The sequence below is a fragment of the Hoplias malabaricus genome, chromosome 5 (genome assembly GCF_029633855.1).
Source record: "Hoplias malabaricus isolate fHopMal1 chromosome 5, fHopMal1.hap1, whole genome shotgun sequence".
In the NCBI taxonomy this organism is placed as follows: domain Eukaryota; kingdom Metazoa; phylum Chordata; class Actinopteri; order Characiformes; family Erythrinidae; genus Hoplias; species Hoplias malabaricus.
The window spans coordinates 28,295,726-28,310,203 of NC_089804.1; the positions used below are offsets into that span (position 1 = coordinate 28,295,726).

General features: G+C 37.6%; 1 protein-coding gene across 1 annotated transcript; it reads right to left on the reverse strand.

Moving 5' to 3' along the window:
- Window positions 1–6,690: 6,690 nt before the first annotated feature.
- On the reverse strand, window positions 6,691–14,050 carry nmur3 (neuromedin U receptor 3). The gene is given in 3 exon segments (XM_066673173.1): window positions 6,691–6,817; window positions 6,819–7,089; window positions 13,192–14,050. Coding segments are annotated over 3 exon segments (1,257 nt in total).
- Window positions 14,051–14,478: the final 428 nt, after the last annotated feature.

The following is a 14,478-nucleotide window of genomic DNA, read 5'->3' on the forward strand; positions in this document are numbered from 1 at the left end:
TTGAGTCTTTTTTTTAATCTAAGGCTGTATCTATTGATTATTTTAGTAATCAGGTAATCTTTGATGGTTAATCAAGTAATTACAATGTGTGTGTGTGTGTGTGTGTGTGTGTGTGTGTGTGTGCTTTATAAGACCCAATAGTATGATTAAGGTACATCATATTCAACAATCAACAATTATGTAATGCTTTTCAAGCAAGTAAGTATAATAAGTTTTACCTACAAATAGACGTGCATTTGTGAGATCTTGCCTGTGTGGTTTTTCTCACCATAAATGATACAAATGTTAATATTTCTCCCTGTTTTCAGTGCATTTGAAAAACAAAACTTAATTTACAGTTTTTTCAACCGCAATTGCTGAGACTAAAAGATATTTGGTTTATTTTTATAGTAATTTATAGTAATTAAGTTATAGCTACAGCTGTAACTTCACTATAGGATGAATGTCAAAGAATGTATATATCTCCCATGATTTTGTATTATTAATTCAGTGCAGTGATGTGATTCTGAAAACAGAAACACTGACCTTGTTATGAAATCATATGATGTTATTGCCAATATTCAGTATAAGTATGCTTCAGTTCATCTTAGTTCTGTCAAAAGGTTGCAGTAAAGTGAAAATGCAGGCATTTTACTGGTAAAGAGATATTCCAAACATCATCTAACACGCTGATTTAGTTCAGCTTGAAAGCGTCATTGTGAGGTAAGAGTTGCTCTAGAAAAGTCAAAAGTCAGAGATGGTTGTAAGTGTTTTGGAGTATGTTACTCTTTTAAAGGTGTGATAAATTTTTCCTACTTCCAGTAAACAATATTGATAAAAGGTATTTGTACATGTACATTGCAACTTACATGAGATAAAATGTATTATATAATCTATAGTGCACCCACAGCACTTTACATTCTTAGGGATGATAGGGGGTCACCTCGACCAGCACCTATGTGCAGCAGCCACCTGCCTAATAATACATAGTCAACCCTCACAAGTATGCTCACCACATATCAGTTTTGGGAGAAAGGCCAAATATATCTGGGCACCTTCTACAAAATAAAAAGCAGTCAAGGGCAATAATAAGACAATTAATAATTTCCCACCTTAAATAAGTGCCACCCCCAAAATGGTTTCTACTCCTTTAAGAAGGTTTTACACTCCAACACATGTCAAAGGTGTTGAATTATGGTCCATCTCTGCAGAGAATGCAGTTCCCCTACTCCACAACCCAGTGCAGGGGCTCTTTATACCCTCACAATGGAGCCATGTTCATTTGTACCTGCTCCAGAGTTCCAATTAATTTCAAGCTTTGCTATGGAGATTACACAAGCATCTGGGTCCACAATGGCTGACAATCACAGTCAGTTTGAGTACAAATATAAAGGTTGTGAACAAAGCACAGAAGAATTTAAGAATGTGTTAGATCTCACACATGTCTAGGCTTATTTGAGATAATTGTGAAAATGTGTAAAGGAGATTTTCTGCACTGCTTTTATATTGAGTACTTGGAGCCAAGACAAGTTGCTACAGCATGGCTGAGTCTCTGTGTGATAAGTTTCTCTGGATGGGAGATGCCAAAATACTGGCATGCGTTCAACAGCAAGTAACAGAACATTAATGGAAGGGTATCTACCGCTGCTGCTGTGATTGTGAGCACAATCAAATGGAAATTAAATAAAGAGCAGATTCATGCATGTTACTGCTGTTTGTGGTTGTGCTGCTGAGCTGTTGGCGTCTGGCATGTTTTTTAAAAGTGTCACAGTGTTGTCACAGCTGAATGGAGGCGTTAAGGTGGAAAATTGAAAAGTGATAGGCTGTGACCCTTAGGAAGTGTGTTAAAAGAGCACAAACCCACAACAGAAGAGATAGGAAAAGAGTCTACACACTCTCAGAAAAAAGGTACAGGGGCGGTACATAATAGTCACTAAAGGTAAAAAACAGTGTAAATGTTCTTTTAAAAGGTACAACAGTGGGTTTAAAGTCCAGTTGTGTTCTTTATAGGTCTATTATGTTCTCTTCTCCCAAGAATTCCCTATAGAAATATGTAAAACCAAAGTCCTCCAGATGTAATGGGGTGTATGAAATCAACTTCAAAATATATCATTAATATAAAATATAGTATGTTCCTTACGTACTAAATATGTACTCTTGAAGGAGCCAAGTGCAGGATTGATTCAATTGAGAATGGCCAACTGATTCTTTACAGGTTTCCCCTCTTAATATTTTTCACAACCTGATTTCATTTTCATTTAGTAAGCAAGCAAACAAATAAATAAAATATTTGGACACCTGCTCAGCCAACATTTGTTGACTAGGAAATCAAGGGTATTTACAGGGTGTTTGTCCACATTCTGTTCTTCTGGAAAGGCTCTACATGTAGGAACACTGCTGTGCGGATCTGATGGCATTCAACCACAAACTCATCAGTGAGGTTGGGTTCTGATGATTGAGGATATGTTCGGAACCACAAACACTACTCCAATGGTGTGTCAGAAAGGCTCCCTATTCACCATTCCCTAGATTACTTACTATACAGTGCACTATAAAGTGCACTTCAAACTGGGTTTATTTATTTATTTATTTTTACTTTTACCAAACAAACCAGTGTAATATAGGTATTCGCTGGCCGGCTGGACACAAGTGGAAACAATTTATTTCTTAACAAGATAACTAACATAAACGGGAAAATAAACTGATTATACGGAACAAGGGAAGAGTACCAATAATGAAAATACAACAAGAAAACAAAGGGACTGTTTAGAAATGTAATGTATAACATTATATGTAATGACTAGACAAGGGAGAATGGCTTATAAGCCTACTGGCTAACAATGCACACCTGTGAGCTTCAGTCACATGATGAGACAGACTCACAAGTGCGGAGGCGTGGCTGAACAGATCAAAAGCACAAGCACATGGCTACACAGACACAACATATGACAGGGATAGAATGTAACACAGAATGCATGATATGTTCTTCAGTGGACCCCCACAGGACCAGCCTATAGCGGGCATTGTCTTGAATGTTATATATAGGTGTCATGTAGCCAGATCTGCAGTAAAGTGTTCCACTTCTAAAGGTGTCTGAGAAACAGAAACAGTTATCTTTCCATGTGTGTGTATACTTTAGAGAGTTCTGTATTTCCCAATTGCTGAACTTGAATGGATAATGGACAATATCATTATAAAATGTAGACACCCCAAATATTGTTCTATAGACTTGAACTGCAGCATCTTCTTCTCCATACAGCTCTGATTTTCCACAGCTTCATAAAACTACTTCTGTAGGAGAAAATAAAAGCTGCTTTTCCTTCTAGCTTCTGTCCTACCACCTTCCCTTTCATGTCCTGTGGAATAGCAAACAAAATTAGGACTACCTTTTGCTACCAAGGTAACTGATGTCTATCAGGAACACACAGACAGCATCAAAGCAGGTAATTCAGCCTCTTCTCCAGTGCGGTCATTAAATTCTTTTTCTTTTTTTCAGAACTGGTGAAATAAGCACATCTTTATTACATGTTTTATCTTACATTGTGTCAGAAAAATAAATAACATTTCCATATAAATGAAATGTTGTCAACAAGTCTCATCACCCATCCCTGTACTAGTAAATACAACTCATAACATTATTTCCATATCAATGAGGACACTCTGTTGAAAACGATGATGAAAACGTAACAGAATTTAAAAGGACATGGTAAATATTGCAATGAACAAAAAATAATGATATTCCTTTAAAGTAAAATTAAGTCCTTTTTTCATTAACTCATTCTACATGACTGAATTAGGCACTGATATTTTAATTTGCAGTAGTCATACAGCCATTTTTAAAACAATATTTTCTTGTTTTACACATGCTAGCCACTATATACACTCAGTGTAATAAAAATCCTCCCCCCTGCAGTCTTATACCATATCACCATATTTTAGCCCAGCAATAGGTTTGATGCAGTCTATGTGAATTACCTCAAAGCCAAGATTTAGAAATGGAAGGTAGGCATTTCTAATTGGATTGTCTGATGAAAAGAAAGCTTATTTTGATCCTGGTTTATTTTAACGGCTGAAGCTTGGTCCAGATATTTATTTTTGTTTTATGTTTCTGTAATAGGGGAGATATAAAATTATCCACAATCTGCAACAAGGAGGCACTTTTTCCCCATATTTACAAGTCTAGATGTTTTTAGTTGTGAACTATGGAAATATTTACACAGAATGTTAAAATTTTATTTCAGCACTGTGTTTTTGTCCTTGAGGCACACCAAACGTGAGCATGCAGCTGTGATACTTCAAGTCTATTTTTGCTGCTTGCTTAAAGCAGCTTGCCACCAGATGGATCTGTTAAGTACACCTCCATGTTTTTAAAACTAAAGAGAAAGATTTGCTTTTACTGACTGTGCTGGTTTAATACAAGCATAGACTCTATGTCCAAATGTTCCAACCTCTTCCACTTATAGTTTGGAATTTCTAATAAAGCCAACAATGTGTATACATATTCACTCGCAGAACAAAACCTTGTATCTCCTTTCTTCATTGTTTTTTTGTCATGTCCTCACATTTACATTAATTTACAGTGAATGTTCAGTAGTGTTTTCCTTCTCCAATTAAGTTAATGTTAACATAACATAAGGAGGTTTGGGAGGTTTGTAATTGACTGTGATAATATAACTAAAATCCATAATCAAACTCGCATAACTCTACAAAGCCAGGCTTAATGAGAGTGATCGTAAATGCCCCGTCAGTAGCTTTGGCACACCAAAGGCACTTTACCGAATGGGCTTCCCTTTATGTCTGGTGCTAAAAAGAGTGTTTTCGTAAAGAGAGATTTTTCTCCCCATGCTTGCTGTCCCAAATGATGCATAAACACTCGCTTAAAAGCATATGCTGTATACTGTCGACCTGGTCAAACAATGTGTTTCATTGATTTTTATTGATTTTGTTTTTTTACACTAGGTTAAAACATCTTCATGGCACTTTTCCAGCAAGTCTTAATGTCCATTTTTAAAATGCTATTAACATTTTGTTTCTATTGAACGATGGTTCCAGAATACGACCTTATCCTTTCAATAGAATTAAATTTACCAATATTTGACTTTTCTTTGTTAACACAGTTTAACACTTGGAGTTGATTTTTGAGAATACATTGTAAATATTCTGAATATTTTAAATCAAATGGATCAACAGTAATTGTGCATTAAAATTAGTTTAAAAATGTCTGTAGAATATGTGCACATATTCTAACACAGAAAATCAGTATACATAACTTGATAACAGGTGTCAAAAAAGTTGCGTATGACTGTATTTATGGCACACATTGTGTACATAAAACCCAATTGTAAATAAGTAAATATAATATAATAGGTAAAACTCAAGATCACTTGTCTTAAAGGAATAATCCATTGTTGTTCATATTCATCTTCCTTCTCCATCTATAGCAAACCACTGATTACATTCAGAATGTGTGCTGCTTTGTGATGGGTTGGCACCCAGTCTAGGGTGCCTTCCTGCCTTGTGGCCAGTGATTCCAGGTGGGCTCTGGGCCCACCGCAACCCTGAACAAAAAGAAGCTGTGATAGAGCATGAATGATTACATTTGAGTGGGAAAAGTTTGGACTGTGATGAGGCTGAGGAGATGTTTAACCATTGAACAACAAGATGAAAAAAACTTATTTTCGCTTAACTGAACAGGCAGAACCTGTGAAACCTCCTCTGACACTTCAATGCTGATAACAAATGAATGCTTGTGAGGGCCAGGTGTGGACCAAATATTGATTAGGCCCTGATTTGTCTCCACAACTCACCTGATATCTGGCCCATATAAGTTACTCCTATGGCTGAGCTGAGGCAACCAGACTCCCCCTAAGTAAAGTCATTCAAGGCCAAATGTGGTACATAGGGACTGCCACATTTAGGCCAAATATTCACTGCTATCTACTATACCATTTTGTTGAAGTTTTAAAGAACACTGGATAAGATATGGGTTTTCAGATCTTGAGGCTCTAGTGTCATTTATTTTTACTACACTGTAATGAAATCTATGGAGAGGGACATGGATAGGTTGGTTTCCTGCCCTCTTTCTTAAGTTATATAGTGCTGTTTCTGCAGTTTTGAGCCCAGAGTAGCAATCACAGAATATCTATTCTCACTATTATAGGGCAGTAAAACATCACAATTGTTTTGAAACTGTATTTTTAAGGTAAACATTTTACATAGTGTTCCTTAGCATAAACCTAGTTTGATGCAATATCAGTTGTTTTCAGGTGTGTTAGCCCTGCTCCTTGCATGTGTAAGGCATTATTTGTATTTGGACCTCTTAAGTCTTGTAATTCAGAGAATCCAATGGCAGAGTAGGAAGGAGAGGTTTGGAACATGCTTGTTTACCACACAGTGGCTGCAACTTAAGATAAAGCCATTCATTTCGCTCCTTGAGAAAATCGGCTTAGACCTGCAGTCCCTTTTATGAACATAATGCCGACAACAGAATGACTTCAGCATTTCTTTCTAAGTGTATTTTGATTTAAATGGTTCCCAAAGTACAGGAAGAATCATTATCATAGTCTGTAAAGACTGAAGGTACATTACAGGCGTGGCACATAGAGATCAAGTTTAAAAACATTCCTTCAACTGAACGAAGATATGTTAAAAAAATAGCCAGACAGGTGTTTTTGGCACATTGGATCTTAGAGTGTAACAACACCTTGCCAGTCACATAAAAGCGGTCTCCAGCTCCTGCTCCCATCTTCTGCTGAAGATTACAGACGGATGGGAGCCTGTAGCAGCAGCAGCAGCCTGCATGCTGGGGGTGATGGCCACAGGTCCTTTAGGGAAGGACCCTTTTGCAGGAAGGAGGGGAGCTGTTTCTGGACGTGTTTCCATCCACCCGGTTGCACATCAGCTCAAAGAAGCGCTCTCGAAAACGGCTGGAGAGAAGGTTGTAAATAATGGGGTTGACCGCAGAGCTCAGATAGAAGAGTACACCAGACAGGATGTGGACATACTCAAATACGTTGTGCATGTGGTCAGTCCACTGGGTGATGAAGCTCCACAAGAGGCGGTCAATGTGGAATGGTGCCCAGCAGATAGCAAATACCAGAACCACCACAGCTGAGGAAAACAAAGTAATAGAGGACCGTTACATTAGAATTATATATACAATGTTCAGCAAAGTCTAGTGTTTAGTAGATACAACACTGAATGATCACTGGATTAGAAACACCTACCTTGTATATACACTCATGTTCATTTTTATCAGCTCCACTGACCAAACAGGAGCACTATGTAGTTCTTCAATTACAGACTGTAGTCCATCTGTTTACTGCATACTTTAATTATTTCACCTTGCTGTTCAATGCTCAGGACCCCCAGAAGACCACCACAGAGCATGCATGGTTATTTGGATGGTGAATCATTCTCAGCACTGCGCTAACACTGATGTGGTGGTGGTATGGTTTGCTGGTACAAGTGGATCAGACACAGCAGGGCTGTTAGAGGTTGTCACTAACCAGAAAATATCCAGCCAATAGCATCCTGTGGGCAGCGATAAAGAACTACAGGACAGCCAACACAAACTGCACAGCAACAGATGAGCTACTGTCTCTGACTTTACATGGACTTTACATATACAAGAACCAGTGAAAGAGGTGTGTCTAATAGAGTGGACAGTGAGTGGACTCAGGATTTAATATAAACTCCAGCAGCACTGCTGTATCTGATCCATTCATACCAGCGCAACACACCCCGACACATCACCACCCCATCTATATCAATTATTCCACACCCAAATCATACCTGCTATGTAGGGAATCCTGTCAGGGTCTTGAGCAATGAAGTGCAGGGATCCAAAAAGCAGAGAATTCAGTTCCAGCCCATATCTGGGGCAACTTATATGTCTTAATCTATTGTTTGGCCAGTTAATTAAAAGCTGAATTTGACCACAACTAAATATACAATGGGTACAAATACACTCTTAAAAATAAAAGTGCTACAAAGGGTTCTTTGAGCGATGCCATAGAAAAAACTTGTTTCCATAAAGAGCCATTTTTGTTAATAATTTTTAAATATTTAAACCATTAAATGGTTCTTCACATTCACAAAACTCTTAAACTCTTCTCTATGCAACCAAAAGTGGTTCTTCTATGTCACTGAAGGGAAAGAGTGTAGGGAAAGGAAAATAAATCAAGGTTTTGGAGATTGGAGAATCAATCTGTTTGAAAATATTCTTTGAATTTCCCAAACTAAATCAAGTGTCTTCACCACTATAAATGAGCTTCCTCACACTTTTATTTCACGCTAAGAGATCTATGTGACAGATCACTGATTCCCAGGAGTGTCAAAACGTCATTAGAGGAGCTGAAGCTGATGTCATGATGACAGCTTCACGTTAGTCATCAACCACATGACAAATGAGTCATCAGCCACAAGGCAGCAGTAAGACAGCTGATGTAATGATTTTTAAAATGTTTAATTAAACTCAAACACTGTCACCCTTCTCCATTCAGTCTTTGTTATGCTCTGTCAGCATGCTTTCTGGCTGCATATTTGGTTCCAGTCAGTTCTGACATACCTCTGGCATGAAATGTTATGAAATTTTATCAATATTAAGTTAAAAGAATACAAAAGTCAAGTATTTTATTTTTAAATATATATATGTTTTAAAGCAATGTTGGGAATATAATTGTAATAGTTGTTCCATGTAGTATTTGAACACTTTCTACTTTACAATAATATAAAATAATATAAAAAGTCATCTGTAAAAAGAAAAAAAAAACCACAAAAAACACATTAGATTCATTTTGGAAGGTGTTTATTAGAAACTGATATTTGTTTGATTTCTTAATATTTGTTAAACCTTTTTGAATCTATTTGATATGAGTTAATGCATGTTAATATATCAATGATGAGTAATGTTTGTTAATAAATCATTTAACAGCACCTGTAGAGGGCAGTTGTGAATGAAATTGGTTTATTTGATGCTGGTTAATAACAACTTGAGAAGGCAGCAGTGTGAGCTTCATTGAGGCCACTTTAACTAACTCCTTGATCAGTGAGTGTAGTGGGGAGGAGTGGAGTTGCTGAATCCTTGGGGCAGTAAATGGTAGTGGAGGTCAATTTGGGTTGATTTTTGTATCTGAGGACTAGCTGACAGGGAAAGTGACAGCTTTGTTCCTGCAGATACCAGCTTCTCCATTGTTGCTGGAAGATTCAGGTGGGGTGAGGGTGAAGTGGAGATGGAGGATGGTGTAGATTGCTTGTGCAGTTTTGGTGTTTCTGGCAGCTGATACTGTAGAGCATGGCTCTCATCCAGTAATGCTGCACTGTCAGTAAGGGCAGGATGTTGTTGTTCAGAGTCCTGAGAGATAGTGCAGACTCTGCCTTCTCAGAAGGGGGAGGATGTTGTGTCTCCGAGGAAAATCTTGCTCAGTCAGAAGTATAAATATATAAATTATACTATAAAGTTAGTCAGCATGATCCAGGGATTTTAATCAAAAGAGAAAGTCATAGCCATTCATTATGCTCGCATGGCATATGATTCATACATTTATGAGGAGCAGAGTAATGAAATAGACTTGGTGATGCCATACACAGTAACATCAAAGCCTTATTCTTTGTAAGTAATTAATTTAAGGCTGTTCTGTGTTTTGTGCTTGAAGACACTTGTTTTTTAGTATTTTTAATAACTGGAATATTATGCTAACTCCCTCTGCTGTGTAAAATGTAAAATTTATAATGGACACCTGAGAAAATTGCATGCACATTTGATTAAGCAATTACTCTGTTTTCATATTTAACAACCTCTGGCTACACAGTGGACACAGTTCCTTTAGCAGATGGTGCTGTTCAAAAGAAAATAATGTCTTCCAAGAACAAAAAAACATAACCCAAAAAAAATAATTATTGTAAACACTAAGCAAATATTTATCAGTCTTCTTTAAATGCAACCTACATCATAACCACTCTCTATATATATCTACTTTAGAGGAAATACTATTTCTGTTAAGGTGATCTATGTTCAAATGTATATATCTAATGACTAATAAATCATAGAAAACAAGACACTATTATTTTCAATTACAAACAGAATTGTCACTGGGATGTTTACTAAGGGACTCCTACATTCACTCAAGCTCAGGGTTCCTTCTGTGTGTTTTACAAATTGTGATTGTGTAGGTAAGCCCCTAAGCAGTCTTCAAATAAAGTGTTTCCAAACCTACTTCATTTTAAATTAAAGTTAATATAGATACATCTTTTTTGTAATTATAATTCCATATATTTGTATTATACATCAATAAGCCAACACATTATAATGGCTATAATAAAATTATAATGAAATGACTTTGTCAAATTCATTGGTTCAGTTTACTATATATGACCACTTTATTGTTCCACAAATACAGCCTTCCCAAGAGCAGGTATTATTTCAGTGGTGGATCATTCTCAATTCTACAATCCCAGTGACTTGTTGGTGGTGTTTTAAAGAGTATTGTGCTGGTACCAACTCACTGCCCACTTAGTTCAACAAACCTACCTAACAACAACACATTCAACACTGCTCCAAACAAAACAAATATGACCAATTTGTCAATGCTACTGCAGTCCTGAGAATGATCCAGCACCCAAATAATATTCGCTCTGTGGAAGGCTGTAAATGAAGGCTGAAATGATGCACCATGATCTTATGGGGGAACTGACCATAGAAGAACAGTGTGAAAGGGTGCAAACATAAATCAGATTCATTAATTGTCTATTACCGCTTATCCGGTTCAGGGTCACGGTGGGTCCGGAGCCTACTTTGAATCACTGGGCGCCAGTCCTTCACAGGGTGACACACACAGGACACCTTTGTGTCGCCAATCCACCTACCAACGTGTGTTTTTGGACCGTTGGAGGAAACCAGAGCACCCGGAGGAAACCCACACTAAACTCCTCACTGACAGTCATCTGGAGCAGTATTTGAACCCCCCAACCTCCAGGTCCCTGGAGCTGTGTGACTGTGACACCCCCTGCTGCGCCACCTTGCCACCCATACATCAAATTATTAATAGTTAAAAACACAAATCCAAAATGCATTTAAATGTATATTAACATAAGAATGAAATAATCCAGTTAAACCTGTTGTAAAAGTTTGAAGTTAGCATTTGCAGTTCATTCCTCATTTTTGACTGAATACTGAACAAGCTGAAATAAAAGTAGACATTTTCCTTCAAAGCTCAGTGATGTGAGCACATTTTAATTGCATTATTCACATAATCTCCCTGTGAGCATGTCAGCACCCTCTAATGTGAAATTTGACTAAATGATTGACTGTTTTGTAAAATAAAAGTAACAAGGAAACCTCTGAGAGCAGAACGTAGTCATGTGATCCTAGTCATGTGATTCTCGCCATCTAAGGAGCAGCATTCAAGGATTTGAGAAATCAAATGCCATGTCAAAAGTGATAGTGAGTTATGCCAATCACTGTAAGCTAATTACTGTCATAACAGCTAACTTAAATTATAGGCATTAACGAGCGCGATTTTTTGTTGATATCTTGTCAACCCAACCTCAGAGATTTCCTGATGCCTCTGAAGATATTCAAAAGAACAGAGGTAATGGTTAAAATGGTAGAATCAGCTATGTAAGCTAAATCATAAATGCTGATGTTGCACTAATTCTGCTAGAAAGTTTAAAGTGAAACCTCTAGCATGCTTCATTTTGGAAATGACTGTAGGAGATGGATCTAACACTGTAGCTTCTAATTAGAAGACCTTTTTTTAATCCTGTATCGCTTCTTTCACTCTCAGCCTGTAGGCTTGCTGTAAAAGTCTAATTCCTTCTTTTAAATTACTCAACTGGAAATGGAGAAATGAGGCTCAAAGCAAAATGATGATCCAACTGTGTAGCTCTGCATTTACTGCAATGTTCAAGGAAAGTATCTACATTTAAACATGTATTTTCATTACCCTAGTCATTGCAGTTTAGTGTTTACAGTAGGGCTGTCATGTTACAGGGCTTTGTTTGAATATCTAAAGGATCACTAAGAAACATTAGAGGTATTTACATTTTTATATTAGTTTTTTTTTTTTTATGTAGACCATGAAATATTTTCCCCATAGCAGGTCCTCTCACATGGTAGGGCCATATTTAATATAGGTTTAGTAGATTATCTATGTTGCAGTTGTCTGTATAATGGCTGTATGACAATACCAAAAGAACAATCAGAAAACGACTGCTGATTTAATCAAAACACTCTTGTTTTGAATTTCTAATAAAGTCTTATACATTTATACATTGTTTACTACAGGATCTGAAGAGGCTAATGGGCATGTGTGCTGCAATTCTGTGCCAGAAAAATAGATAAGTTTGATTGAATAATAACAAAACACTTTGTGAAACTTATATAATGGCACTTTTCATTTGCATGGTACCTCCTCGACATGGTTCAGCATAGCTCTAGATGCTTTTCAGTCCCCAGTCCCTGATAGCTTTTCCACTAGCACAGCTACCCCAATTAAATATTACCAGTGATGTTGCAAAAAATAATTTCTAATGGGAGCCATGTGCTTTGAAATCCACAGCAATGCCAGCTGTAATGTTAAGCATTGTTTAGCCAACTAGTGTGTTTACATCTTCAAACGACCACTGTGTAATTTATGAGCTACCATCGTGAGTCATTGTTCTGTAGCTTGGAGATAATACAAATGCCTAGTTTGTGCTGGTGACCTGCATTTTATCATGATTCAAATAAAATCAAATTTATTTGTATAGCACTTTTTACAAAAAAGCAATTAAGAAGTCTCTCTGGACAATCAGCACTCTATAGCATTATGGTCAGTTGCCCCATAAGACCATGGTGCATCAAGTCAGCCTTCATCTACAGCACTCTACAGTAAGTAAGTACTTACTTACCTACTTACTTACTTACAAGGTTTACTTGGAACCATGAGAGTGCAGGGACTAAGAAAAGCAAAACAGCCAAGTAGAGTCGAGACAAGTAGGTACCATTCAGTGGAAAAAGGCTATAAGTGGACAAAGGCCAACATAATGAAGTTTTTGAAAAATCTTAATGTTGGTATTCAGATCATTCTTGCCAGCCCTAGATGTTGAAAAATGTGATGTAGATCTACCCAGCCTTGTACCCAATGATTCTGGATAGGTTCTGGTCCCACTGTGACACTGATCAGGATGAAGCAGTTACAGAAGAAGAATGAATGAATGAATTAAACTCACCCAGCATCTTGGTGACTTGTCTTCTACGCCCACTCTCCACTTGTATCCTCCAGCTGGTGTCCGCACTGCAGTTCTTTCCCAGTTTCCTGCCCTGCTGCCTTTGCTCCCTACCTAGCCTCAACCCAATCACCAGATAAAGCGCACTGATCACAGTCATGGGGACAAAGTAAAAGAGCACAGTGGTCACTTGGATCACAAGGTTGTAGATCCACTGTGGTTTGAGAAGGTTGCAGGTGGCCGACTCCAGGACCTTCTCAGGCAGGTAGTAATAGTGAAGGCCATGGAGGGAAGTGTTTGGAATGGCACAAATCAAAGACACAGCCCAAACCCCTCCAATGACCCTCTGGGCATGCTTGTTAGTGATGGCATAGCGGGTCTTGAGCGGGTGGACCACGGCTATATAGCGCTCAACACTCAGAACAGTGACATTGAGCACAGATGCAAAGCAAACTGTCTCAAACAAAAAGATCTTGAAAGAGCAAACACACTCCCCAAATGGGAATGGGTAGTTCTGCCACAGGTCATAGATTTCCAGGGGCATTCCAAAAAGTAGCACTAGTAAGTCCGAAACAGCTAAGCTGAAGAGGTACAAGTTGGTGGGAGTTCGCATTTTCCTATGCTTAGTGATCACTGTACAAGTTAGAAGGTTTCCAACCACTCCAGTGATGAAGATAAGGATGTATGTTAGAGTTACAGGGAGAAAGAAAGGAGATCTTCTTGGCCCCAGAAGTCTGAACAGAATATCATCCAGAGTTTGCAGCTGACAGCTCTCATTGCCAGTGTGGTTCAGTGTGGTGATGTTGCACACAGCAAAGCCAAATTCTGTTCCATTCAAATCACAAAAGCAGTTCAAAGACATTGTCGTGGAACAGGAAATCCACAGGTTCCAGTCTAGGAGAGCTTCAGAGTTGCTACTGATTCTGATTGCAGTTAAGTTCTAGACCCCATGTTTGCTGTAATGGAAACCTAGGAAAATGAGATTGCACTCATTACCATGATGTATATGTGGAGGCATTCAGAAATTACATCCAAATAGGGCTGTCACTAGTCATTTTATGAGAAATATATTCATTACTTCTGCCAGTTTACAGACCTGAACTTTAAAAAGTCCTAAGTATGGACTGAACAATAAGCAAAGACTTTAAAGATCTACAAATATCTATACAAGGATAGCACAAGATAACTTTAAAAATATCTTCTTTGGATAAATATATCATTTATATTATATATAACATTATATATACCATTATAAAATATATCATTTTATAAAACAATATATTTAAAAAA